The sequence below is a fragment of the Amia ocellicauda genome, chromosome 5 (genome assembly GCF_036373705.1).
Source record: "Amia ocellicauda isolate fAmiCal2 chromosome 5, fAmiCal2.hap1, whole genome shotgun sequence".
Classification (NCBI taxonomy): Eukaryota; Metazoa; Chordata; class Actinopteri; order Amiiformes; family Amiidae; genus Amia; species Amia ocellicauda.
In genome coordinates, this window is record NC_089854.1 from 14,246,019 (window position 1) to 14,258,734 (window position 12,716).

At 39.8% G+C, this 12,716-nt stretch overlaps 1 protein-coding gene and 1 long non-coding RNA gene across 3 annotated transcripts in view; one reads left to right on the plus strand and one right to left on the minus strand.

The window, feature by feature from the left end:
• LOC136749544 (metastasis-associated protein MTA1) overlaps window positions 1-12,716 on the plus strand; it is a 41,933-nt gene that overhangs the window by 21,685 nt on the left and 7,532 nt on the right. For both annotated transcript variants that reach the window (XM_066703952.1, XM_066703951.1), the window contains exons 5-11: window positions 580-643; window positions 2,544-2,661; window positions 4,042-4,144; window positions 4,756-4,855; window positions 5,486-5,674; window positions 8,280-8,354; window positions 10,278-10,336. In XM_066703952.1, coding sequence (XP_066560049.1) covers window positions 580-643; window positions 2,544-2,661; window positions 4,042-4,144; window positions 4,756-4,855; window positions 5,486-5,674; window positions 8,280-8,354; window positions 10,278-10,336 — 708 coding nt within the window. The remainder of the gene's footprint in view (window positions 1-579; window positions 644-2,543; window positions 2,662-4,041; window positions 4,145-4,755; window positions 4,856-5,485; window positions 5,675-8,279; window positions 8,355-10,277; window positions 10,337-12,716) is intronic.
• LOC136749546 (uncharacterized) lies at window positions 115-11,999 on the minus strand. Its single transcript, XR_010816763.1, has 3 exons — window positions 11,934-11,999; window positions 1,432-1,717; window positions 115-631 (listed from the first exon to the last, which is right to left on the minus strand). It is a non-coding gene; the product is annotated as an uncharacterized LOC136749546 (long non-coding RNA).

Here is a 12,716-nt window from a genome sequence, read left to right on the forward strand (position 1 = left end):
ATACTAAAGAGGGGAAGAGTAGGTGGGGATGGGGGGGGGACAGATTTCTAGAGCAGTAATACAGATTTTAAAGATTAAAGTCAGATCCCAAGTGAAACAAAACTCAAAATAGGATTATATGTATATATTTGTGTTTATTTAATTATTAATTAATTAATTTATTTTCATTGTCTCAATTCAAACACTGGTCTTACATTGAAGCTGGTGTCCACATTATGAAAATGATTGGTTGGGATATGTATCAACATTGCCTTATGTTTACAGGAATGCATTCATGCAAGTTATATATTAGGTAATGTCTCCTTGGAGGACATTTGCTTTTTTTTCTTTTTTTTTATGTATGTCCTTGGGAAAGGAGAATATCAGTGACATTTTATGCTTCCATGCTGTGGAAGCTTTAAGGTAGAATGTAGCATTCACAGTAGCATATGTTCTAAAATAATGGTATATGCACATTTTAAAAACTCTAAATAAAACATGCATTAAGGAATATTTGCTGGTCTGGTGCAAAGAAAAAAAAACATATCATATTTAATCTCTTACACCCCATGATGGTTTCCATGGCTTTTTCCTCTTTAGGGGAAAATGCTGTGTCACCCTTTTGAACGAGACAGAAGCACTGTTTTCATACCTGGAAAAAGAGGTAGGAGACAGATTCACAAAGTGTCCGAGTTCCATATAATGTGTTAAATTCTATCTGCAAGCTGAAATCCCTGGATGGTTCTCTAAGAATACCACACTTTTTAGATTTTCATTAACAAGTATTAACACTTGTTGTTGATAATTAGTACACACACTACACTCCATTACAAGTGTTATTTATTTGTATCTTTATTCTTGCCATATCACCGTCTATGATTTGAACTTTGTGATCTTAACACCAGCACTTTTTAATCTAAGGTGCGATTCGCATTTTTTTTTTTTTTTTACTTATGCTCCCTCAAGTGTGGATAAACCGCAAGCAACTGCATAATTAAGTTTTATACTGCAGGTAGTATCATACTGCTGCCACTACTAAGATAACTAAGTTACAAAGGGATAAACAATTAGGGTTTTATATGTTTGCAGAGATATAGTACCTTTTTTATATAAATCTATCATTGTATTTTCCATATAATAAATCCATCACAAAATAATTTCACTTATATGCCAGTTTCTACAGAACCAAATTTCGAAGCTGTTGGGTGTATTTAAACATGTCCTTGAAATAAATTGCTATAAAATAATACACTGTATTCAGTAAACATTTCAAACTAAGTTTACACCTGTAATTTACACACAATTAAATTGTATATGCTAAAGTACATTGTTCAGGGTGCAAATTATAGACTTCTATAGGTACATTTGTGTTTGTTTATTCCAAAAACATTTTCCAGTGATGGGAGAGATCTTTGAACATGATCCGTAGACATTTAACATATGTTGTCTTACCTCAAACTCAGGCGTACCGTGTTTAGAACAACACAAATTTCCTTTCTTTCTTTTGTAGTCATATTGGTTTCGCTAAACGTTTTAACTGTGGGCTGCAGGAATGCAGGACAATTTCTGCACATTTGGCAAACAAAATGATGGCCTCCCAGCCTTCTGGAAAGGTGCTACTGTATTGAATAAAATTGAAACGGCTCTAAAATATAAAACAATACGGCCTCCGAATGGGAATGACCATGAAAGAAAGAGTGAAAAGCGTCTCTGGGGGTCTCTGTTCAGCCTCAGTGCTCTGTAAATGAAAAAGACAGCCCAGTCACAATAGGTATTCCACTTATCCAGAAGGCAGCCCTTTCTCCCGTGACAATACCCAGCCTATGTCGTTGAATGCTCGCTGTGCAGCTCTCACAAATCTACCTGTTGCGTGAGCCAGCGCTGTTATTTCCAGTGAGCTGGAAACTATGGGGACCCCCCTAGATGGCATTCCTTGTCTGACAGTTTTTTTGGTGGGGGGTTGTTTCGCTTTTTGGGTTTCTCACTCCTCTCAGTAGCTACTGTGTTCGGGGGAGTTTCTGTGTCATTTCCCAGGCAGAGCGTGCAAGTTTTTGGTCGTAGAGGTCTGAGATTGAAAAGCTGCTCCCCACCACCACACACACACACAAAAACCTACAATGAGAATGAAAACAAAAGGCAAATGATCTTACATTTTACATCTCAGCAGATGTTTCTGGATGATTTCTTGAATGATTATTGTTTGATTATTTTACTACTCTGAAGGAAGAATAAGGTTTCTTTGATTTTAGTCTTTTAATTGAGTGTCCTGATGTTCTTTACAATGAACACTTACAAATATCTACTTATTATTATTACTACTAATAATAATTACTACTACTAATAATAATCATCATATAGTAATGCTGATGCCTTTATCAAATATTATGTACAACATTTACAAGTTGAAATTACTAAAATAGACAAAAATAAGACTAGGTTACAATTAATGAAGTTCAAAGCCAAACAAAAACACAATGACAAAGTGATCTTATTGGGCTGTGACGGGCTGTTTGATGTTAGATTTCTTTGTCTCCTATTATTACTGTGTTTCACCCCTGTTCCAGGATTGTTTCTTCTACTGCCTGGTGTACGACCCTCAACAAAAGACTCTTTTGGCAGACAAGGGAGAAATTCGAGTCGGGCCCAGATTTCAGGCCGATATCACTGATCTCCTGAATGAAGGTAGGCCGAGGCAGAACACATGGAACTCTATTAATGCATCTGCAGCAAGGATCATTGTGTACTGTTACTCCCTCTAATCCTGACAAATCGCTCAAACCCCTCTCAGTGTGGACACCTTTGGTGCAAAAGTGGGAAACACCCACTTGTAGTGGTGCTGTTATGGACAGAAGAGATTTTCGGGCGTCAGGCCGGGAAGTACCAATATTAAAAGAGCAGTCTAAACCATATTGCGATGGTGTAGTGGTAATGCAATGATAGGCAGTTCCTTCCTTCATCCCCATTCTGTGTATATTATGTGTGTGATAAATCCTGATGTGATTTTCATCTTGATGTTTTCAGTTGTCAGTCACCATATCACAAAAGCAAAAAAATAAAAGATGTATTCTCAATAACTCGGTTCACTTATCGGTTCTCTACCTAACTGTGAATTTGATTTCTCAGCCTGTCTTTTTTTCTACTGCTGTAGAACATAATGGTGCATTTTGTATGGCAAACAAATCTTAAAAAAGGGACTTTCATTCACTTGACCCTGCCTGGAATTAACAAGCAGTCTACCGCCTCCATAAAGCCCAGAGCCAATGTGTTTTCCGTGAAGTTGGTTTGTTTGCTTGATGTTTGTCACTGCTTGAGTGTAGGTAGACAGTCTGTGGAAGGCGAACAAACCATCTGGTCATAATTGTCTCCTGGGATTTTCACTGCAGGGCACTCACTGATCACTCTACCGTTTTTGTTTCGATTGAGTGACAAGGGTGTCCTTCCCTGAATATTTCAAGTGCTGATATGCACATATGTGTTATGTGCATGTGTTCAGAGTTCAGTCAGTGCTTCAGTACTGCTGGTGGCTGATGTCTTTGTGTTTAGAAAAGGCAGACAGAAATTACATCTCTTACTCATGGCTCTGTATCTCTGAATTTAGGGATTATGGAACACAACAAATATACATTTTTTTCCTCATCTCATAGGCATTTGTACACTTTGAGACCTGTTGCTGTGATTTTGACTTTTTTATTATTATTATTATTATTATTATTATTATTATTATTATTATTATTATTATTATTCAGCAAAATGGTACAACAATGTTTAAGTCTGACCCCTCACCACCAACTCTGAACTGCTAATTCCTTGATTTCAATGGCAGTAGTGGTAGTACAAAGTTTACAAAAGACTCTTTACGTCTTAATTCGGTTCAGTCAACTGGAATCTTAATAGCACTCTCTTGGCTGAATCGGTGTTCAACCAACTCCAAAAACACATCATTGACATGTAAATTAATCCCTGAATAACTGTATTTTTCGAAGGAAGGGAATGAAGATTTGCAACTGCAGCTGTATGTAACAAAGAGTGATTTTAAACATGGCCGCCTCTTGCTGGTTTCAGGAGAGGAGGATGGCAGAGACCAGGCTGAACTGGAAACAAAGATCTGGGAGACAGAAAGTCCTCTCACAGATAAACAGATCGACCAGTTTCTTGTTATTGCACGGTAAGACCTTGAGTTGTAAAAGGGCAGAAGTTATTTTCAAACCGGTCTTCATTTTCGTTTTATTCTGAAAGAGGCTATCCACAAGCCAGATTTGTATAAAACCGTAATAAAACCAGATGAGCATGACCATTTCTATCCAACTAAGTGTATGTTGCGGCAGTAGTCTACAGCAGGCACCCTTACTTGTAGAATCGTTATTCCCCAACTTTCCCCTGCAAAATTACTAGACTGTATTGTGAGTAATACATTGGGTTTATCTTTAGCCATGCTCTAGGTAGTTCATAAAACAACCATTGGTGGAGCTTAAAGCAAAACTTTTCAATCCCTCATGCAGGAACATTTGAAAAAAGTGAACCGGCAAGGTGATTTAGGGATTAGCCAGTCCGAAAAAATCACATCTGTGCTGAGGGTTTTGAAAAGTCTTCAAGCATCTTCAGGAATTACAACAAAAATCTCTTTATCTTTAAGCACATGCAGAGGTTTTACTGTAATTTTAATAACTCGGCGGCTGGTCATACAATGTATGACAGACCACTCTGAGCTAACTGGAAGCTTCCATCCTCTCTTTCTCTCTCTCTCACACTCTCTCTCTCTGTCTCTGTGTGTCTCAGCTCTGTGGGAACGTTTGCCCGAGCCCTAGACTGCAGTAGCTCTATCCGCCAGCCTAGCTTGCACATGAGTGCGGCCGCAGCCTCTCGAGATATTACTCTGGTAAGATTACTACCAATCAAGTACAGACCATCTAGCCCAGGCTATTATAATCAAGTTCATTCTGACCCAGCAATCCTCAAGCCAGCGTTGGTCTCAAAGACAGCTGAATTGATCTGGTGCTGTCTCAAGTTTCAACAGTCTTGTCTTCCGTTTGATTGTCACTTATAAGGGCTGTTAGAATTCAGCTTGACATTTTCTCTATAGAGCTCTGCCTCCAGTTTCCTAATGGGCTTCAGTTAGGAGACTGCCAGGAACTCTGAGGGCAAAAGCTAATGGTTATTTTTTCCATCCACTACTGAGAAAACAGGACTGAGGGAATGTATTGAGCTAGAGGAAGGGAGGGATTGACCTCACCTTCAGGGACCATGAGCAGTGGGGCTTGCAGCTTCTTTTGTGTAGTGAATGACCACTGTATGAATGTTGATTATTCAGTTGTATCTAAAGTTGGATTGTTGGCTTAACTGGTATATGTCTGGTATATAAATGTATCTTCATTGAATATCTACAGCCCTATGCCAGGTCCAGGTGTCAGGATCCATCAGTTGTGTTCAGTAGAGGTGAGTTTTAATGGGCTCCTAGGGTATGAGAATGCCTATTGCTGAACTCATTGGCTGTCTTCTCTCTTCGTAGTTTCATGCTATGGATACATTACACAGAACTGGCTATGACATGTCCCGGGCCATCACGAGTCTGGTACCACAGGGGGGACCCGTTCTGTGTCGAGACGAGATGGAGGAGTGGTCTGCCTCGGAGGCCAACCTCTTCGAAGAGGCGCTGGAGAAATACGGCAAGGATTTCGCCGACATCCGGCAGGACTTTGTACGTTCTGCACTGCACTGTACTGTACCGTACCGTACCATCACCGCTGACACATTCCGGGCAGATTTTCCCCCTTTCCTCTCCCTCCCCTCAGATGAACCATCACATCAATATTCCTGTAGCATTGGTAGATCCTCCCATTCCTACGCCTGATGTAGATGGGATTGTGGTCAGAAACACCTTGATTGGTTTTATTAATATAAAGCAAAGTGTTATAAAGCAACAAAAGGTCTACCCAAATAGTAGCAGAATGCAGAGTAAGTTAAAACATATGATTGTATATACATGGGGAAGAAGGATCTTGGTGGAAGATCTACCAGGTGACAATCGATTACCTTGGGGAGACTTTTCTGTAGGACGCCAGAAGTCCTGCAAAGAAACCCACAGCAGAAATCTTGATCTCACTTTTCACTGTACAGGGATGTAACTCTACTGTATCAGAGTAATTTTGGTGGTTAGAAATCTCCATCCATTTTTTACATTGAATCTTGAGTGATGGCTGCATTGTTTAAGCGCTTCATGGACATCTGCCTGATTGCAGAGAAAAGAGGACAGTTGAAAGTGGCCATTGAATCCAATTGATATGGTTCCCAAGACAACCTGATCCTCTCATGGAGAGCTACCAGACTTTATATACAATGTGCATCTCTGGTTTACATGGAATACAGAATCATAACTGTATACATGAAAGTAAAACTGCAATTATCTGGCGTAAGCTAATTCAGCAAATATCTTGTCTGCCAGTGCCCACAATTTAAATATTTGGATAATTTTACTGGTTTTCCTGTGTGGATGCTTATTTTGTGCACTATTCCATGTGTGCTTGGTAAACCCTGAAAAGATAGAATTGATAAATAAGTATACTTTCATGAACAATATGTATGAAACCAAGTATATTATCAAATGAACATTGATTCAAATGAAGGGTGGGAATACATTTGACTACAATGTACAGTGAGGGAAAAAAGTATTTGATCCCCTGCTGATTTTGTACGTTTGCCCACTGACAAAGAAATTATCAGTCTATAATTTTAATGGGAGGTGTATTTTAACAGTGAAGAGACAGAATAACAACAACAAGATCCAGAAAGATGCATTTCAAAAAAGTTATAAATTGATTTGCATGTTAATGAGGGAAATAAGTATCTGACTCCTTCGACTTAGTACTTGGTGGCAAAACCCTTGTTGGCAATCACAGAGGTCAGACGTTTCTTGTAGTTGGCCACCAGGTTTGCACACATCCCAGGAGGGATTTTGTCCCACTCCTCTTTGCAGATCCTCTCCAAGTCATTAAGGTTTCGAGGCTGACGTTTGGCAACTCGAACCTTCAGCTCCCTTCACAGATTCTCTATGGGATTAAGGTCTGGAGACTGGCTAGGCCACTCCAGGACCTTAATGTGCTTCTTCTTGAGCCACTCCTTTGTTGCCTTGGCTGTGTGTTTTGGGTCATTGTCATGCTGGAATACTCATGCACGACCCATTTTCAATGCCATGGCTGAGGGAAGGAGGTTCTCACCCAAGATTTGACGGTACATGGCCCCGTCCATCGTCCCTTTGATGCGGTGCAGTTGTCCTATCCCCTTAGCAGAAAAACACCCCCAAAGCATAATGTTTCCACCTCCATGTTTGACGGTCATTCCTCCTCCTCCAAACATGGCGAGTTGAGTTGATGCCAAAGAGCTCGATTTTGGTCTCATCTGACCACAACACTTTCACCCAGTTCTCCTCTGAATCATTCAGATGTTGGCAAACTTCAGACGGGCCTGTACATGTGCTTTCTTGAGCAGGGGGACCTTGCGGGCGCTGCAGGATTTCAGTCCTTCATGGCGTAGTGTGTTACCAATTGTTTTCTTGGTGACTATGGTCCCAGCTGCCTTGAGATCATTAACAAGATCCTCCCGTGTAGTTCTGGGCTGATTCCTCACCGTTCTCATGATCATTGAAACTCCACGAGGTGAGATCTTGCATGGAGCCCCAGACCGAGGGAGACTGACAGTTATTTTGTGTTTCTTCCATTTGCGAATAATCGCACCAACTGTTGTCACCTTCTCACCAAGCTGCTTGGCGATGGTCTTGTAGCCCATTCCAGCCTTGTGTAGGTCTACAATCTTGTCCCTGACATCCTTGGACAGCTCTTTGGTCTTGGCCATGGTGGAGAGTTTGGAATCTGATTGATTGATTGCTTCTGTGGACAGGTGTCTTTTATACAGGTAACAAGCTGAGATTAGGAGCACTCCCTTTAAGAGAGTGCTCCTAATCTCAGCTCGTTACCTGTATAAAAGACACCTGGGAGCCAGAAATCTTGCTTATTGATAGGGGATCAAATACTTATTTCCCTCATTAACATGCAAATCAATTTATAACTTTTTTGAAATGCGTTTTTCTGGATTTGTTTGTTGTTATTCTGTCTCTCACTATTAAAATACACCTACCATTACAATTATAGACTGATCATTTCTTTGTCAGTGGGCGAATGTACAAAATCAGCAGGGGATCAAATACTTTTTTCCCTCACTGTATATACAGTCACCATAGCTCCTATGTTGTTGTCAACTGCCACCTCAGCACAAATATACATTAATTGGTTTATCCATGTCCTTTGCAGCTTCCCTGGAAATCCCTTACCAGTATTATTGAATATTACTACATGTGGAAAACCACAGATAGATACGTGCAGCAGGTAAGCATTCTTTCTTGTATCCAAAAATTGTTAAATCTGTGTATATAATCTACACGGTCTACCTTATATGATTACAGTGAGTCACATGGTTATACAGTATCTGTGATATATGCCTTTATTATTGAGAACGACCTTGAAAGAATATTCTCCATTGACCAAAACAACTAATAATAAGAGAGAGACAGGGTTCTGGCAAACAGGTTTATTTCAAAGCAGCTTTCTATAGAGCACAAAAAACTGTCTCAATCTAAACTATTTCTCACTACTTCTCCTGGCAGAAACTGTGGATATAGGAGATAACCCTATATATCTCCTTGCTCCCCCAATCACATCCCCCCCCCCGTTCCCGCACAGGGTTAACCTTTAACCTCCGGAAACTACAATAATTCTCCTTAATTATCAGATCCCCAAACGAACTGCTCAACCTCCCAACATACAGAAGTGACAGACACACAACATACCTCAGTCCCTCCACATAACAGTCCCCGAATGCTACAGTATGAGACATAAGAAACATAAGAAAGTTTACAAACGAGAGGAAACCATTCGCCCCATTGTGCTCGTTTGGTGTCCATTAGTAACTAAGTGATCCAAGGATCCTATCCAGTCTGATTTTAAATGTTCCCAAATTTTCAGCTTCAACCACATCGGTGGGGAGTTTGTTCAGATTTTGATGCCTCTGTGTGAAGAAGTGTCTCCTGTTTTCCGTCTTGAATGTCTTGAAGCCCAATTTCCATTTGTGTCCCCGGGTGCGTGTGTCCCTGCTGATCTGGAAAAGCTCCTCTGGTTTGATGTGGTCGATGCCTTTCATGATTTTGAAGACTTGGATCAAGTCCCCACATAGTCTCCTCTGTTCCAGGGTGAAAAGGTTCAGTTCCCTCAATCTCCCAGTAGGACATTCCCTTCAGACCTGGAATAAGTCTGGTTGCTCTCCTCTGAACTGCCTCTATAGCAGCGATATCTTTCTTGAAGTGTGGAGCCCAGAACTGTACACAGTATCCAGATGAGGTCTAACTAGCGCATTGTACAGTCTTAACATTACTTCCCTTGTTTTAAATTCTACACTTTTGACAATATACCCTAACATCCTGTTTGCCTTTTTATTGCTTCCCCACATTGTTTGGCTGGAGAAAGTGAGGAGTCCACATTGACTCCTAGGTCTTTCTCATGCGTTACTTCATCTAGTTCTATTCCTCCCATAGTGTAATTATAGTGGACATTTTTGTTACCTGCATGTTGTCCACATTGAATTTCATTTGCCAGGTGTCGGCCCACAACTGAATATTATCTAAGTCCCTTTGAATAGCCTGTGCTGCCTAGATTGTATCTGCTGAGCCACCTATTTTAGAATAATCTGCAAATTTGGCGAGTTTGCTAACTATTCTGGAGTCCAGATCATTAATATAGATTAGAAAAAGAAAAGGCCCTAGTACTGATCCCTGTGGAACTCCACTAACAACCTCACTCCAGTTAGAAGCAACTCCTCTAATCGACACCCTCTGTTTCCTATACATCAGCCAGTTCATAATCCATATACTTACATTACCCTGAATGCCTACAGCTTCCAATTTGAGGATCAGTCTTTGGTGTGCTTTTAAATACGTTAACTTTGGCTGATAACAACTGTGGAAATCCATAGAGCTACTGTGGACATCCCTCTCAAGTAACTCTCAGTTGAAATGTCTGAAAATTCATAAAGACCAGCATTTCCAAACTGTATTGTAAGCTTGATTTAGGAATAACAAACATCTCTTGTTTTAAGAATGACGGCTTTTCTGTCTGTACTGAACATAGGAATGAAAGTGTAAGAAAACAGACAAAAAATGAAAGACCTGACAGCGCAATTCTGAAAGCTACAATATATTCAGAAAACTGTACCAAAACTGACTTATGTCTATAAATAACATTTTTTAATCCGTTCAGAAACGTCTAAAGGCAGCAGAAGCCGAAAGCCGCCTGAAACAAGTTTACATCCCAAACTAGTAAGTGCATTTAAGAAAAGGTATCTGAATAAATCTTTACATAGAAAGATGTTTTTAATTTAAAAATGTCTGTTGTGTGACTTTGTGGAAGTAGTGAAAATCATTTGTATGTATGCATATGTGTCTATATGTATATTCAAGGGCGTAGGTTTGGTTTGAACATTGGTGGGGACACAATATTTTATATTTTTGGGGGGGTGGAGTCATGGTTGCTAGGGGGGTCCGGGGGCATGGCCCCCTTGGGAAGAGTTGTTTTTTAAACACGCTTTAAATGCTTGTTTCTTGTGACATTTCAGAGGGTGATTTAAGCATTTCTAAGCCAGACATGCTGTGAATATACTACTTGTCATTCAAAAAACTAAAAAAATCACTACTTAACATACATAAAGTAAATATTAAATGGCACATAAGGACACAGACTCCAGCTTCAACTTTGTAGTGAATTGTTGGAGAAGTCCAATTGAAACAACAAGAATAACCAAAAAAGTACATGTTATTGGGAAAACAGGGCAGCTGAAAGCAGCTGAAAGGTTTAATTATCTGACAACAAGAATACAGATAAAACGTAGAGTAAACTTAAGTTAGTCAAGTAGCGGAATATTACCTTTAAGGGTATAAGCAGCTCCCAAGAACAAGTCATTCAATTAATAGTGTAACACGGTAAAACGTGCAATGTTTGTCTTTGAATATCTCTCAATCTGGTTGCGTCACCCCTCCTCGATGTAAGAAAATCTAGATTGTGCAGTTCGCCTAAAAATGCATTTTCATTAAGTCAGGAGAATTCAATTTCCAATTCCCATAAGAATTTATGCAGACTCTCCCCCTGCTGGGGGCCATGTTTGATGAGCATGGAGATTGATAGTGCTGATGATCATCTAGGATGCCTGATTTTATGTCAGTGAGGAAAGAGTATGGCTGCGTCCAAAACTGCATTCTACATACTACACACTAAAGTTACACTGAAGTATATACTGTGGAAGTATGTACTGTTAGATTGTAGATTAACAGAACACAGACATTTGGACACACTAATTATGTAATCGCTCCGTGTTGAACTTTCCCTTTGTGGTTTAATAACGAATTCCTGTAAACAAAAGACCGCTGTAAATTAAAAATGTCTTACTATTTATTTACACACATATAAATCATTCTTAAAATAGCTAACCTATATGTATATTTTTTGCTACACTTCAAAACAGTTGTTCGCCAATTTCTCCGACAGAAAATGACCACATCAGGCACGCCCCCTTTTTATCCATATGGCCTTATGGGATTGAAAAGTGTCCAGTGCTCCCATACTTCGTTTTCTAATCGGAAGCTGTATATGATCTGGGTACTTTTCACATACTACAGTACTACATACTACTGGTCATATTAATAATGGTGGTGTACTGTTTTGACATATTATTTAGAACGCTAGTATGCGGTTTTAGACGCAGCCAAACTCTCAAACAGAATTGCAACTGTGTCGCGTCGATTGGAAATGCGCAACAAGAAGCACAAGTATTGTGTGAGCACAGACAAAAATTGCAATTGCGATTTTGAACGAGTGCAAAATGGAACTTTTTTTTAAAAAAAATTAAACCCAGAGAATTACCTTTCACTCGCGAGTCCTCATACACTTTCGCACCTCCGTGATTAAAGCCACACTCTAATGCACGGCCCCCGACTGTAGTTACGCGAAAAGTGATGCATTATGGAATTTTGAGTTTTCTTGTGTTCTGATTGCGCTACAAACCAAAGGTAAAACCAAAACTCCAAACACCTACAAATCCCAGGGTGCCATAACACTTAAAGCGACAGGACTTTTTCTCTCTCTTTAATAACTCGCTGCACTCACAGGGTGAAATCGGCCCCAATACTTTATTGAAACATTCATGCGCCCCACCTTCAGAACCTAAAGCCGAAGTCAATCAAATCAGCTTGTTGGTTTTAAGGCAGTAGGAGCAACGAGGCGATCTGGATTAAGTTAACTGTTTGTGGAGTGGATAAAATTACTCAATGTTTCAGATTCATCAAAATTATTGGTAGGGACAATTCAATGTTCCACTGACATTGGTGGACATATCCCTACCAACCCTACCTAAATCTATGCCATAGTGTATATGTGAGTGTGTGTGTTATGGGGTACATCATCTATGTTGTTTTTAAAGCTTTCAATGACCTCAATATTGACATAAACCAAGGTCACCTGGTTCCAGTCCTGGGATCTCTCTAACAGTCAAATTGTTTGATCCTACCAGAATGTACCAATGGACTAGTCTACAGAGCTTTGCATTGCATACAAACTATGTCCTTGATTTGAAAAATAACATAAAGCGTTTTAAATGGACACAGGGAGGCTCAAGGCAAGTGTAGCAGAAAAACACTGACTGAGGTC